This window comes from Remersonia thermophila, chromosome 2, assembly GCF_042764415.1.
Source record: "Remersonia thermophila strain ATCC 22073 chromosome 2, whole genome shotgun sequence".
Taxonomy (NCBI): Eukaryota; Fungi; Ascomycota; class Sordariomycetes; order Sordariales; family Chaetomiaceae; genus Remersonia; species Remersonia thermophila.
The window spans coordinates 1,365,492-1,380,246 of record NC_092218.1 but is presented as its reverse complement, the minus strand read 5'-3'; the positions used below and the strand labels follow the sequence as shown (position 1 = coordinate 1,380,246).

The 14,755-nt window shown below is 62.3% G+C and overlaps 3 protein-coding genes across 3 annotated transcripts; 1 reads left to right on the top strand and 2 right to left on the bottom strand.

The window, feature by feature from the left end:
* Window positions 1-1,488: 1,488 nt before the first annotated feature.
* Window positions 1,489-6,249, top strand: VTJ83DRAFT_1826 (uncharacterized protein; the record flags this gene model as incomplete). The annotated part of the gene is made up of 3 exons (XM_071008028.1): window positions 1,489-2,026; window positions 2,115-3,705; window positions 3,804-6,249. 3 exons carry the CDS (start codon window positions 1,489-1,491, stop codon window positions 6,247-6,249), a joined length of 4,575 nt encoding a protein of 1,524 aa, XP_070868366.1.
* An 848-nt stretch (window positions 6,250-7,097) lies between these two features.
* On the bottom strand, window positions 7,098-8,808 carry VTJ83DRAFT_1825 (uncharacterized protein; the record flags this gene model as incomplete). Its single annotated transcript, XM_071008027.1, has 3 exons — window positions 7,098-7,727; window positions 7,845-8,621; window positions 8,725-8,808. 3 exons carry the CDS (start codon window positions 8,806-8,808, stop codon window positions 7,098-7,100), a joined length of 1,491 nt encoding a protein of 496 aa, XP_070868365.1.
* A 983-nt stretch (window positions 8,809-9,791) lies between these two features.
* Window positions 9,792-11,770, bottom strand: VTJ83DRAFT_1824 (uncharacterized protein; the record flags this gene model as incomplete). Its single annotated transcript, XM_071008026.1, has 5 exons — window positions 9,792-9,995; window positions 10,119-10,384; window positions 10,449-11,132; window positions 11,193-11,238; window positions 11,354-11,770. The coding sequence occupies 5 exons, from the start codon at window positions 11,768-11,770 to the stop codon at window positions 9,792-9,794; spliced, it is 1,617 nt and encodes a 538-aa protein (XP_070868364.1).
* Between the last annotated feature and the right edge of the window lie 2,985 nt (window positions 11,771-14,755).

Genomic DNA, 14,755 nt, shown 5'->3' with positions numbered 1-14,755 from the left:
TTTCCCATGTGACATGTCCACGGGTGATATGCAAGCCATCGTACGTTCAAGTCCGCATGGCGTAGCATGACTCTGGAACCTGCAGAAGCGACATGCTCTCTCGTTTTCTTTTTTTTTTTTTTTTGTCTTTTTTCTTTTTTTTCTTTTTTTTTGTTGGATTTGTTCTTGTTACCTAAGGGAAGGGGACATCGTGTAAGTTCGAGTATAGAAAGGTTGAGGAAATGTGCTGTACATGTACTCTCCTCCAGTACCGTTTTCGTACTAGAATTCCCGCTGAATCGGTATCTTCCCCCCCCCCCCCCCCCCCCCCTCCTCCCGCTGTCGTCATAGGGTAGCCGCGCCACGGGGGCACTTGCCCGCATACTGGCCCGCACACTGACCCGCGCACCTACCTGCCTGCCCGCCTGCCGACGCCTGCATTTGTTGTCCCCCTTCCTTCCCCGGGCCAGCAGCCGAGACAAGTGACCGGGAGGGATGGAGCCGCCCACCCCCCACGCTGCCCTGCCTGCCTTGCCTGCCTGCTCTGCCTGCTCTGCCTGCCCTGCCTGCCCTGCGAGTACAAACAAGTGCATGATCGGAAGGAGCCGGGGGAACCCCACCTAACGTTACCTACCCTGAACTGCAATACTCTCGGACTATAGTACGCAGTACACAGTAGGTGCGGTGGAGCCCTGTGGCTTTGTAAGTAGGTCAGCCCGTCGTCGTCCATCCGGATTTCCACATGTCCCAGGTTCTTCCAGGTTCCAGGTTCCAGGCTCCAGGTTTCAGGATCCCCGATTCCCGATTCCCGATTCCCACCTTAGTGCGCTGCGCTGCGCTGCACTGGGTCACCGCCGCAGCATCCCGACGCCAAACCTCCATACCGGAACCTTACCTGACCTAGCTTACCTCACTTTGGGCCTTTCTAGCATCACCCTTGCTGAGGAAAAGGTAAAGGGTCAAGGTCCCTCCCCCTCCCCCTCCCCCTCCCCCAGGCGCCGGTGCTTTGGCAACCTGAGGTCCCTACCAGGTCGGGCCGTCGATCAAAAAAAGTCCCGGTCCGGTTGGGGCTCCCCAGGGCTTCCCCAGGGCTTCCCCAGGGCTTCCCCAGGTTCCAGGTTCCAGTCAGGTTGCCCACTTTTCACCACCTAGGTACCTAGGAAGGTTGCTTTGGCCCTTCGAGAACTTTGCATTGTGCCCGCTGCCGTTGCGCATCCTTCCACGTCCTCCGGGTGGCTCAGGTTGTTCACGACCTAGGTACGTGGTGCCAACCCGTCCGTGCCGTGCCAGACTTTCGGCTTGTGTCACCCATCCGTCAACGATTGGAGCATCCGGCATCCTCCCTCCTCCTCCTCCTCCTCCTCCTCCTCCTCCATCCTCCCGACGTGCCCCGTGGTCTTACGGTCGCTTCACCCCGGCAGAACATGCGGTGCGTCCTTGGACCTGCCCCTCGTCGATGCGGATGACGGCCGACCACCACCTTCTCGCCCTCGCCTTCGCTGCCCCATCATGTATCCCTCCTTCGTCGACCTGAGCATCATCGACCTCCTCGAGGCCGACCCCCGGCCCTCCTTCATCGTCGCCCTGTCTCCCCATCCCCCCGCCGTCGTGTATGCCAATCCCTCCTTGGCCGCCGATCCCGCCTTGCTCGACCTCATCACCACCGACGGCGACGACGCGGCGCCCCTGTGGTCATGGATCACGGGCGCTTCGGCCTCTTCGGCCCCTTCGGCCGTCCCGGCCCCTGACCCGGCTTCCGCTTCCTCCTCCGTCGTCTCCCGGGCCCGCGCCTTCTTGTCCTTCTCCAACATGTACTGGACCCGCTCCGTCGTCCACCGGCACATGGTGGTCATCAGCGCCAACGAGCAAGCCCCCGGTTCCCGCCCGCTGCGCAAGCTGCTTCTCGATGCCGCCGAGCCCCGCCCTTCCCACATGGCCACCCCTCCGAAGCGCCCGGCCTCCTCCCTGTCGTCGGCCGCCGATTCGGTCCGGTCGCTGGGCCGCGCCATCTCGGACCCCGGATGGATCCTCCCCGACATCGCGTCCGGTACGCCGCCGCCGGGCTTGGGCCCGCTTCCTTTTTTTTTTTTTTTTTCCTCTCGTCTCCTCTCTCCTCGGTCGCTGACTTGCCTCAGAGCATCGCCCGTTTCTGGACGACATCGGCAGCGTTGACTGGGCCGCCACCCCCCTCGGCCCCATGAGCAGATGGCCCCGCAAGCTGGACGAGACGTTCAACCAGATCCTCGTCGACAGCCGCCCCATCGCCCTGTACTGGGGCCCCTCGTACATCACCGTCTACAACGAGGCCTTCAGCAAGCTGTGCGGCGCCAAGCACCCCTCCATGCTCGGCATGCCCGTCGAGAACACGTGGGCCGAGGCCGGCCAGCGCCTGAGGGACATGATGCAAGGCATGAGGTCGCCTCTGCACCGCGGCCCCGTCGAGGACGAGTGGCGCTTCTTTGTCGAGCGCGACCCCAACCCCGACGACCACGCCGGCCCTCCGCGCCTCGAGGAGACGTATCTCAAGTGGTCCCTGATCCCCATCGTCGAGGGCGACGAGGTTCTCGGCTTCATGCACCCCGTCGCCGAGACCACCAGCGTCCGCCTCTGGGAGCGTCGCATGAAGATGCTCGTCGACCTGGGCGAGGCGCTCCTCGCCGCCCGCGACGTCGACAGCTACTGGGACCTCGCCATCCGGAAGCTCGCCACCGTCGAGCCCTCGTACGACATCCCCCTGGCCATCCTCTACGCCGTCCACGACGACCCCGACCCGCCTCCCGGCCACGGGCCCGCCAAGATATGCCGCCTCCGCGGCGCCCTCGGCGTCCCGGACGGCCACCCCATCGCCCCCGAGTCCATCCGCCTGCGCACCGACGCCGGCCCCCTGTCCTCGTCCATCTCGGCCGCCCTCGAGGATCAGCACCCCGCTCGGCTGCGCGTCGCCGACGGCACCCTGCCCGCCTCGCTGCTCCACGGCCTGCGCTGGCGCGGCTTCGGCGACCCCTGCCACGCCGCCGTCATCTGCCCCATCCGCCCCACCAAGGACGAAAACGCCATGGGCTTCCTGCTCCTCGGCCTCAACCCCCGTCGCCCTTACGGCAACGACTACCGCCAGTTCATCTCCCTGCTCGGCCAGAAGCTGGCCACCACGCTCGCCTCGGTCGTGCTGCTCGAGGAGGAGGCCCGCCGCGGCCGCACCGCGGCCGAGCAGGCCGCCTTCGACCAGGCCAGGCTCGAGAAGGAGCTCGCCGCCCAGACCAAGGAGGCCGCCGAGTCGATGCAGATGTTCAAGGCCGTCGCCGAGGTCGTCCCCGTCGGCATGTGCTTTGGCGACCACCGCGACAACATCACGTACGCCAACGACGCCTGGTACGAGATCACGGGCCTCGCCCCGGGCCCCGAGCCCATCTCCATCAAGGCCTTCCTCTCGTGCGTCAAGGACGAAGACCACGACCTCGTCTGCGCCAAATATCAGGAGCTCAAAAATACCCGCAACGTCCAGTTCGAGTTCCGCGTCAAGCGGCCGCTTCGCCCGGCCACGCCCCACCCCCATCAACCCAACGGCGCCGAGGCCGACGCATCGCCAACCTACGAGAGGCCCCGTCTCGACTTGGTCCCCCACCAAGACCGATCCGAGCGCCACGTCCTGGCCACCGCCCGCGCCGAGTACGGCCCCGACGGCAGCCTCGTCAGGGTCTTGACCTGCGTCACCGACGTTACGACGCAGTAAGCCAAGCCTCAACCCCCCCTCCTCCTCCGTCTTTTTTTCCTTTTTTTCCTTTTTTTTTTTTTTTTTTCCTTTTCTTTTGCGCTAACGACATCAGCAAACTCACCGCCGAGGAGGCCATGAGACGCGCCCAGCAAGCGCAAAACCTCAAGCGCATGGCCGAGTACGCCACGGTCGGCATGTACGACATGGACCTGGACGGCCGCCTTCTGGGCGCCAACAAGGTCTTCTTCGAGATGTGCGGCCTGCCCAAGGTCGACCCTGCCGTCGTCGACATTCGACCCTGGGACATGTGCGTCCGAAAGGACGACCACGCGCTGCTCTACGAAAAGCTGGCCAAGATGGTCAAGGAGGACAAGGTCCAGACCGTCGAGGTCCGCCTCAACACCACGTGGGCCGCCGAGGACGGCTCCGGCGACACCGTGGTCGTCCCCCGCTCGGTCCAGGCCACCATGATGCCCGTGCGCTCCAGCGACGGCACCATCAAGAGCTTCATGGGCTGCCTGAGCGACGTGTCGCTGCAAAGGTGGCAGCTCAACCGGGAAAAGGAGCGCAAGGAGGAGGCCATCGAGTCCAAGCGCCAGCAGGAGAACTTTATCGACATGACGTCCCACGAGATGCGCAACCCCCTGAGCGCCATCCTCCACTGCGCCGACGCCATCACGGCCACCCTCTCGCGCGTCCAGGAGCTCCTCGGCGAGGAAGGCACCGATGCCATCCCCGCCGCCGCGGGAGGGAGCGCCGCCGTCGACCAAGACTGGATCGCCGAGGTGCGCGAGCTGGTCGAGAGCGGCATCGACAACGCCGAGACCATCGTCACGTGCGCCCAGCACCAGAAGCGCATCGTCGACGACATCCTTACCATGTCCAAGCTGGACTCGAGCCTCATCTCCATCACGCGCGTCACGGTCGACCCCATCAAGATGGTCAAGGAGGCGCTCAAGATGTTCGAGGTCGAGGCCCGCCGCGTCGACATCAACCTCAGCATGGTGGTCGACCCGTGCTACCACGAGCTTGGCATCAAGTATCTCGACTTTGATCCGTCAAGGCTCAAGCAGGTCCTCATTAATCTGTTGACCAACGCCCTAAAGTTCACAAAGACGGGCCCTACCCGCAACGTTACCGTGGCCGTTCGCGCGAGCTTGACGAGGCCGACCGAGGCCAGCAGCAAGGTCTCGTTTATCCCGCCCTCCCACCGCTCCTCTGACCAGACCCACCACCACCACCACCGCTCAGCGCCTGCCAACCGCGCCAGCCCGGTCTACCTCATGTTCGAGGTCGAGGACACGGGCGAAGGCCTCACCGAGGAGGAGAAAAATAGCCTCTTTCAGCGCTTCGTGCAGGCCTCGAGCCGCACGCACGTCAAGTACGGCGGCTCTGGGCTGGGCCTGTTCATCAGCCGCCGACTGACGGAGCTGCAAAACGGCTCGATTGGCGTTGCCAGCCAGCCTGGGGTCGGCAGCACGTTTGCCTTTTACATCGAGGCGTATCGTCCGACCGAGGAAGCCATCCTCGAGGCCGAGGCGCTGAGCCGCGCGGTGGAGGAGAGCGAGGAGTGCGCCGCCCTTTCTAGCTTGCGCCTGAGCTCCAACAGCTCCGGCCGGCGTGGGAGCGTGAAGAGGCTGAGCGTTAGCTGCGGGTGTGGCTTGCATGGTGTTGGCGGCGGCGGGAGCAGCAGCAGCAGCAGCAGCAGCAGCATCCACCTGAGTAACGGCAACGCCAGCACAAACAACGACCCGGCCACCGCCGCCGCCGCCAGACTTAACAACGGCGACAACATGGCAGAAACAAACGGCGCCATCAACACCCCCTTCCCTAGCGCCAACCTAGCCTCCGCCTCCGCCTCCGCCTCCGCCTCCACCCCCAGCTCCCCCACGGCCCAGTTACCAACGCGATCCCTGATGCGTCGTGCCGTCACCTCGATTCAGATGCGCCCCGTTTCAAGTTCGGTGGCTGCGATGGCGGCCCCTCCCATTCGCGGGGTGCTTGTCGTGGAGGACAACCTGATCAACCAGCAGATTACGAGACGCGGGCTGCTGAGCATGGGGTTCACGGTGGATGTGGCGAATCACGGGCTGGAATGCTTGGAGAAGCTGAAGAGGACGGACCGGTTCGCGGGCATGCCGGAGAAGGAGGAAGGCGAGGTTGGCGGTGCCGTCAAGGGGGGGATGGGCGGTGGAAACCTCAAGAAGGGGAAAATCGGCGACGCCAACAAGCGCGCCGCCGCTGCCGGCGCCGCCACCTCTAGCACCCCTAGCCCCCCCTTCCCCCTCTCCATCATCCTCATGGACATTGAGATGCCCATCCAAGACGGGCTCACGTGCACGCGCGCCATCCGCGATCTCGAGCGCCGCGGCGTCATCGCGGGCGGGCGCATCCCCATCATCGCCGTCAGCGCCAACGCCCGGCTCGAGCAGATCGTCGAGGCGCGCGACGCAGGGTGCGACGACGTGCTCGTCAAGCCGTATCGCATGCCCGAGCTGCTGGACCGGATGCGGGGCGTCATGGCGAGGGTCGCGTCTTTGACGGCTTGTTCGAGATGATGGTGCGGCGAGGAAGATTGGTGGGGTTCGTAGAAGCTCATCATTTATGATGACGATGAGGAGGATGAGGATGAGGATGACGGCGACGGCGACGACGACGACCGCCAAGACGATGGCGACGGGCCGGTATCGGTGTCTATCTGCCGGGGTAGCTATAGGGTACCTGGGAGGCTCTTATTTTTGGTTGATGCAAGACGGAGGATTCGCGGCCAGGCAGGGGGGCAGCCCATGAGAGAACAGAACCGCATGGCTGGCTGGGAACGGCGCTGCATGACACGGCGTGGGCGGTCTGGATACGGAAATGGCATGGTACGGTACGGTTACGGCGCGGCATGGCGTGGCTGTTTTTTTTCTTCTTCTTTTTTGCCTTGGCTTGGTTATTACGGCGCGCGCGAGAGAGGATACCCCCGGGGTTTTAGACATCATTATATATCTATATACCTAGGCACCTAGATATAGATATGCTTGGTACAAACGCATTCCCACGCAAGCATAGGAACGAGAGGCACGGCGCAGCATGGGGGACCTAGTGTAGTTCAAGCCGACCGTTGTTGTATTTCCTTACCCCCCCGCCCTTTGGGCTGGTGGGCAGACGGTGCACCACCCGCTAGGTCGGTAGAGTAGATATGCCATGGCAAGCTAGGCCAGGGAGGGGGGGGGGGTCATTTCGTTGTACAGCCCAGAAAAGCAGCTCCGTTACGTGCCCCCTCAACGCTCGTGATACCTCTTCACGCTCGCCCTTGGGGCTCTCTTCTCGCCTTCTCGCCTTCTCGCTTTCCCCCTGGCCCCTGCCCCCCCCTCCCTCTCTACTCCTACCCCGGCTCTCCCTTCCCGCTCCCTCCTCGTCTTCAACGCGCCGCCGTCTTTTTCGCCTCCTTTCCCTTCTTGGACTTTGCGCCGCTGGGCTGCTGGATGCGCGCCATCATCTCCTCCTTGGTGATGAGGTGATCGATCCTCTCGAGCAGGCCGAGCAGGCTCTTCATGTTGAAGCTCCACTCGTTGAGGATGTCGTCGGCGTCGCGGGGCTTGGCGAAGCTGACGATGCGGGCGGGGCGGTCGATCTTTGCGTAGACCGTCTTGGCCGTGACGAGCTCGCTAATGTACTTTTCCGTCTCGTCCTCGGTCAGGTCGAGCAGCTGGGTGAGGCGGTCCATGCGGATGCGCGTGTAGTACTTTGCAATGACGCGCACGTTGTGCTCGATGACGCGCTTGCGCAGGTCCTGCCAGCGCTCGTGGGCCTGCGCGTCGGCCGACTGCCCGGGGGCCGAGTCGAAGACGTCGGTGGCGAGCAGGTGCGGGCCGAAGACGCGCGCCACCTCGGGCCAGCGCATCAGCTCGTGGACGGTAAAGAGGCGCAGCAGCTCGGCGTCCTCGGGCACCATCGAGTTGCGCGAGTCCTTGTGGATGCGGTGGAGCAGGTCGTGCTGCTCGTTGTCGTGCGGGGCGAGGATGATGAAGTAGATGACTCTTTGGAGGACCTAGAGGGGCCGGGAGGGTTTAGAATCGGGCCGGAGCAGAGGGGAGAGGAGAGCAGAGCTCGGGAAAGCGAAAAAAAAAAAAAAAAAAAAAAAAAGAAAAGGGAAAAGTTCACGTACGAAGCGCAGCTGCTCCGGGTTGTTCTCGATGGCCTCGGTGTCCAGCACCTGCCGGTAGTGCTTGCACACGTCCAGGTACTTGGCGTCGTGCTGAGCCAAGAGGATCTGCTGCCTGTAGTAGCGCAGCTTGAGGTCCGTGACGTCGTCGTCGGCCTCGGGCTGGGGCTCGGGCTCGAGCTTGCCCTTCTTCTCGCGCTCCTTCTTCTCCTTTTCGAGCTGCTCGGCCGTCTTCTTGGGCTTGCGGGCGAGGTAGCGGGTGCTGATCTTGCGGCTGAGGATGCCGGCCTGGGTCCAGTCGCCAATGTCGATGCAGAGGGCGACCTGCTCGAGGATGAACTCGACCTTTTCGCGGCGGGCCATGGACCCAAAGGTCTCGACCTGCAGCTCGCACAGGGTGGCGGCGGCGCCCTTGAGGTCGCCCTGCGACTTTTTGATGTCCGAGAGGATCTTTGTCACGCGAGCCCGCTCGACCTCGACAAAGATCTTGCCCTCGGTGACGGTGCGCAGCGTCTCAATCACGGCCAGCTTGGTGTCGAGGTTGGGGGTGTCGTCGAGGAAGCCCATGACGGTCTGGACCATCTTGGTGATGGCCTGCTTGAGCTGGCCGTGCTTCTTGGAGAGGACCAGGGTCTGGTCGCCGAGGAGGGACCAGTTGCCGGCATTCTTGCAGATTGTGACGATGGCGATGAGGACTCGTGATGTGGTGGCGAGATCGGAGGCCTGGCGGGCTTGCTTCTCGAGGACGGCGAGCTTGTCGATGGCGGCGTGGATGTCTGTCTGGAGGAGGAGGAGGAGGAGGGGTGAGCGAGGGGCGAGCGAGGGGCGACGGAGGGGGAGGGGGCGGTGGTGACGGAGAAGCAGGCAGGGTAGGGCAGGTTACCTTTGCGAGATCCTGGGCCTCGGGGATCAGCTTGTCGGCCTCTTTTGTGTAGTCCCTTTCGGGCTTGAACGCGGCCTCGGCCATGGTGGCGGGTGGTGAGGGTTACAAGGGAGCTTGGTTGGGTCGGGAGGTAGCTGGATCTGGATGCGCAGGGCTGGCGAATGAATTACCGAGGGTCGGGCTGGCAATGGGACGAGTCGGGAAACGTGGGCGGAAGAGAGGCCGAAGGAGCGGGTGCCGATGGTGGCTGGTTGACGCCGAGATGGACGTTGGCGTTGCAGGTGGTTGTTGTGTTGTTGTTGTTGGTGGTGGTGGTGGTGATGCTGGGTTTCCAACGGCGGGACAATGACCAAAGACGCAGGCGCAGGACCAGCACAAGGGACCAAGGACAAGGGACCAAGGACAAGGCCCATGCCAAGACCCACGCCAAGGCCCACGTCAGATTGGTCTGCCTGCGGCGAGGCGGGACCTGACGTGACGGGGAGGCTGAAGCTCACGGCTGGGTGCCCCACTTTCCCTCTTGGTCATCACCAGCCACATTCCTTGGTCCACAAATGCCAGCCAGCCAGCCTCGAGTGTGGCGTCGCCCTTTCATTCTCGCAAACATACCACTATTAGTGCTGCGTGCATATTGTACTATAGTATGGTACTAGTAGTACTACGCACACCGGGTCCATCGCCGAATCGTACGTGATGCTCTACCGTAGCGAGGTAGCGAGCTACGCAAAGCACGGATTCCCAACCACGCACACACAGCCCATCATCGCCCCCTCCAGCATGAGCGTCGCAGAGGCAGAGAGCAAGCCACTGGGCCACCCGTGAAACACAGGGTATCCAACGATAACAGCAACATCAAGCAACAACGACAACTACAGCCCATCAGAAATCCCCCACAAGGATCCAGAAAACAAAAAATCAACGTTCCACAAACGCTCCCAGGGCAATCAATCTTTTGAGAGGTCCCTGTGGCCTGTGGGTAAAGGCCCCTCTCCTCCTCCTCCGTCTTGACCTGCCCCGCGGCGGCGGGGGCCACACCGTTGCCGTTTCCAACCGGCTTCATCGTCGTCTCAAGCTGTCTCGGGCTGGGAAGCCTCAGCGTCGGCTGCCGGCGCGGGGGCATCGGCCTTGGGTTCCGCCTCGGCCGCGGCGGCGGTGGTCGTGTTCTCCGGCACAACCGTCTCCTCCTCCTCCTCCTCCTTCTTCTCGACCTTGTCCGGCTGCCAGACCGCCTCGATGATGCTCATGCGGCAGCCCTTGGCTCTCCGGACGCCCTGATCGGAACAAGAGCGGTTAGCATACGCTTTCCCCCCCCCTCCTTGTCGCTCCCGCCTCTGTCTCGTGGTTCCTTGGACGGAGAGAGGACGGCTACGACGACCCAACGATGGCAAGCTCACCTGAAACACGAAACCCTCGTGCGCCGCGGCGAACAGCGCCTTGAACTCCTCCTCGGTGCGCTCCTGAGCGTTGAGCAGGGCGAGCATGACCACGTCCATGCGGCGCATGACGCGCTCGTCCCACGGGTTCTCCTGGCCCGGCTCGCGCAAGCAGTGGTCGTTGATGATGATGCGGGCGCCCGGCTTCAGGGCGGGGACCAGGTTCTTGAGGATCTTGACGGCGTACGGGGTCGAGTAGTTGTGGATGATCCAGCGGAAGTAGTACACTGTTGGAAACCCGTTAGCCGGCAGGCGCCCACCCAAGCTGGCAACGCGAAACAAGGGGCTCACCATCCGCATCCTTGACCACCTGCTCCGTGAAGAAGTCGTGCGGCTGCAGGGTGATCCTCTCGGCGACCTGCGGATCCTCGCTGATGGGCTTGGGCGCCGAGTCGATCATCTTGGGCAGGTCCTGCACCACGAACCGCATCTTCTTGTACCGCTTGGCCAGATCCACGCAGATGAAGCCGTGGCTGCCTCCGACGTCCACAAAGGTGCCCTCCTTCTCATCCACGTCGCGCAAGTCGTAGCCGCCCTTTTCCACGTCGACAAAATACGACGGCTCGTAGCCCTCGCCGCCCGTCAGGCTCACCATGGCGCGGCCAAACCTCTTGGCGCGCATCGGGTCCTTGCCAAAGGTGGCAAACATGGGCTCGCGATCGACCGTGTTGAAGGCGAACTGGAAGCCGGCGCGGGTGAGCGAGGTGGCTTCGGGGTGGGCCTCGAGCGCGGGGAGGACGTGGGCCGCCGCGGCAAACAGATCCTCGCCGTTGAAGCCGATCCAGCTTTGCATGGCCTCGTCGTCGCGGAGGACGCGCGAGGCGGCCGTGTGGGCGATGAAGCCCGGGGTGGGCTCGGCGAAGATGCCGTTGGTCATGGCGACGCGCAGGAGGCGGGCCAGGTTGACGGGGTCCAGGGTGGTCTTGGTTTGGAGCTCGGCGAGGGAGATGGGGGAGTCGATGGGCACGTGTTTCGCTGGGGAGGGCAAGGTTAGCCGGACGGCGGTGAAGAAGGGGGCGGGGGGGAATGTCTTACCAATGCCATAGTGGTTCACGGCGGCGAGGGAAAGGACGTCGAGGAACTATGTACCAAGGGGTCAGTTCTGACGGAGCGTGTCGACCGTGCGCGCGAGCGCACAAGAAGAAGAAGAAGAAGGAGGAGGAGGAGGAGGAGGAGGGAGGAGAGCGCATGCTTACCTCCCAGATGCCCCATCGGACCGACTCGCGCGGCCCGTGGGCCAAGCGATTGAGCTCCTTGGTGAGGCAGATGATGTCCAACCTCGCCTTCTGAATGTCCTCGGGCAGCTGGGGATAGTCGAGGGGCGCATCGACGTCAAAGCTGGGGGCGGGCAGGCCCTGGGACTGGAAGTAGTTGTCGACCATCTCGGTGGCCTTGGAGATCTGCTGGGCGAGCTCGACCATGCGAGACGTCTGGGGCGCCGTGGCGTCCGTCTTGCCGTCGCTCTTGACCGAGGAGCCGTTCGTCAGGCCGTCCTTGCTGCGGAGCGAGGTCGAGAAGGCCGCCAAGGAGCGGCGGTTGTTCTTCTTGGCCTCGTTGTCCGAGCTCAACGAGGAGCTCGAGAAGAAGGAGCTCAGCCTGTGGAGTTTCCCCATCTTGAGAACGCGAGCGACGGATTATGTCTGGCGGCGTGTCCGTTTGTCCAGCGATGGCTCGGCTGGCGGGCAGGTAGAGAGATGGCCTGTAGACAGGTAGGTAGGTAGGTAGGTAGGTAGGTAGGTAGCTAGGTAGCTAGGTTACAGAAAGCCGGGCGGGAAAAGGCGGCTGGAGGAAGCTGGAGCGAGCATCGGCCGGTCAGCAAGTGGTTCGCCGCGCAAAAGGCAAAGAGCCAGAAATCAGGCGCATTGTTACGCATGGGTCCCGAGGAGCTGGAAGGCTGCAATGAGACGGTGGGATGCAGATGTGTTGCATCGTTCGGTGGAGCCAGGGGGACGGGGGGGGGGGGGGGGGGGGCGCCACGGAGCAAGACATCGGGGGCGTTCCCACCGAGGTGGAAAGCCCCCAGTCTTTCGGGGTGCAGCATGGGGCAGAAGAGTTGGCAACATACATGATACGACGGGGGAGGGAGGGAGGGAGGAGGGAGAGAGAGAGAGGGGCTGGGTGATGGGCGCAGAGGGTCAAGGCCGGTGAAGCTGTCAGACATGGCATCCAGGTCAGTGGATGGGGTGTGTTCTGGATGGGTGGTCCGAGATGGGTGGTCCGAGATGGCGATGCCGCACATCAACGGGAGGCAGCAGGGGCGGCAGGAGAGAAGGGAGGGGAGGCCATACGGGTCTCGGGGGTTTGGTGGTAACGAATCGACGATGGGATTCTGGTTGCACAACAGGTCTGAGCAAGTGGCGTCGTGGTCAGGCGTGTCGGGTCCAATCCACAGCGTCGGGAGTCGGAACGGTGAAAAGAAGAAACAACGCCTTGGTGGCAGGGAGGCCCAGTCCGCCAAAAAGCATGGAGGAGGAAAGGAAGAAAAGGCCAGGTCTTACATCCAGAGTCAGTTCCACGCGGGGAGTAGATGATTACTGTATAGATGGACCGAAGGTTCGAGGAAGCAATTCCCACCGGCCAGTAACGAAAAAAGAAAAAAAAAGAAAAAGCGCGAGCTGGTGGTAACCGTCCTACCGTACGGATCCAAAGGGAGTGTAGTGGTCAGGCATTATAAAGCAGCCGGCAACCGCAGCGGTGCAGCACCTTACTGTCTCCGACGTCCTGGCCTCCTGACAAACGCATACTCCCATGACCGGGATCCCATCTCCAAGCTAGGATGAAGCCAAGGCGGAACGTCAACCCACATGTTCCGGCTAGGTACACAGTAACTACCTGACCTTGGGGAGTTGGCTATCTTTGGAGGGATCTCCATGTACCATGTACGCAGTACGGCACTCCAATGCCCATCCATGGCGCCGCTGTGGGCAGACAAGTGAGCCTGGAAAGTAGTTATCCTTCATCCATATTTTGTCGCAATCTTGTTGGGCAGAAGGGGGGGTGCCGACTCGTTGATTCTTCAAGAAGGGCAAACGTGAATGTTTAGGCAAGGTTTGCCTCGCCGCGGTCGCCTAGCCCGACTCGCTAATGCATGCGTCATGCTCATTGACAATGAAGAAACGTCAACGTTGTCTGCAGCATGCGCGAGAGAATTGGCGTGGGCGGCGGTTCTACATACTGCGTACCAGTGACTACACTAGTTACTGCGTACCTACGCTAAGTTGGGTCCCGGGACTGCAAGCCGATGCAACCGAGCTTTCCCCCCCCCCCCCCCCCCCCGCCCCCTTTTCCCCCCCCTTCCCCCACGCAGTGGGATGGTGTGCTGCAGTTGGCAGCCAGCCCACCTGCAGATCAAGCAGGGCCACGGAGGGCCATGGCCGGCTGTACATATTTGTTGGTTGGATGCCGTTGCCGGCTCGTGCTCGTGTTTCGGAGGTTCATGAGAGACCAAAGGTCCAAGTACTAGTAGTACCTATGCCAAGGACTTTTTATGTCTTGATTGTGTACTATACTGCAACCTCTACCTACCTTACTGCGTACAGTGTACCGCACACCGTACGAATGAATGATGGATGCGTACCAGAGCACCGGTTGCGGGAACTTAGGGTAAGGGTAGGTGGTTAGGCAGGGTACCTCGGGGTGGAAACGTGGAATGGAAACAAGTGAGCCGACCCCACCCATCCCCAATCATTGGAATCCAGGACAGAGACCGGGGGGGACACCGCAGGCCGCGGTCCATGGCTGCAAACCCGTAGAAAACCCGCCGCTGGAGCCTCTGCAGGCGGCGCGGCCAATCACGCCGTCTCCAACCACCCAGGGGCCACTTCCCCGGAGCGGCCGCCAAGCCAACGTCAAGGACCAACCTGGGAGAATTTTCGGTAGGGAAATTGCCCTGGTCTGGGCGAAGCGGGGTTGTCGCCCACCGTCAGGTACTATACGTGGTGGTACCTTTGTGCTAGTCACCTACACCGTATAATACCGTCCTTACCTAGCGAGAGCCTCCTTGGCGAATGCTAGGGTGCTCCAGCCGGGAAGACCTGACCACCTGATTCCCGCCATCGCATGATTGAGGCGGCTCCCCTCCCCTTGGTTTCGTCGAGTGCGAGGCTCAATCAACAGCCAACAGCTCGCGCTATTGAAAGCCAACAGCAACCCAGTCGCCTCACATGCAGCCATGGCTGCTAGCTAGTTCATCTCCTCGGGTCTCGATGCAGGGTTATCGGTCTACTGCGTACAGTACGCAGTATGGTCTTGTTGTCTTTGAGTGTCCTTGGGAATTGGTTGCCCGTCCACGCCCCCCCCCCCCCCCAAGCCCTTCCGGAATCCCACTGCAATCCCCCCTTTTCATTCTCCCCCTCCTCCTCCTCCTCCTCCCTCTCCCCGACAAGAGGGTCTTTTGTTGTCTTTCCACAATCGTGGCTTGGCCATCAAGAGGACGGGGAACGCCACGGACGACAAATGTCCATCATTGTGTGAGCTATCACGCATAACAGGTACTATACATGCATACCGAACGACGAGCACGAGAAAAGAAATTCATGATATCATGTTGGATGGCTCCAGGGGGGCCTGGGCATAAACAACAACAACAACCGCTCCAT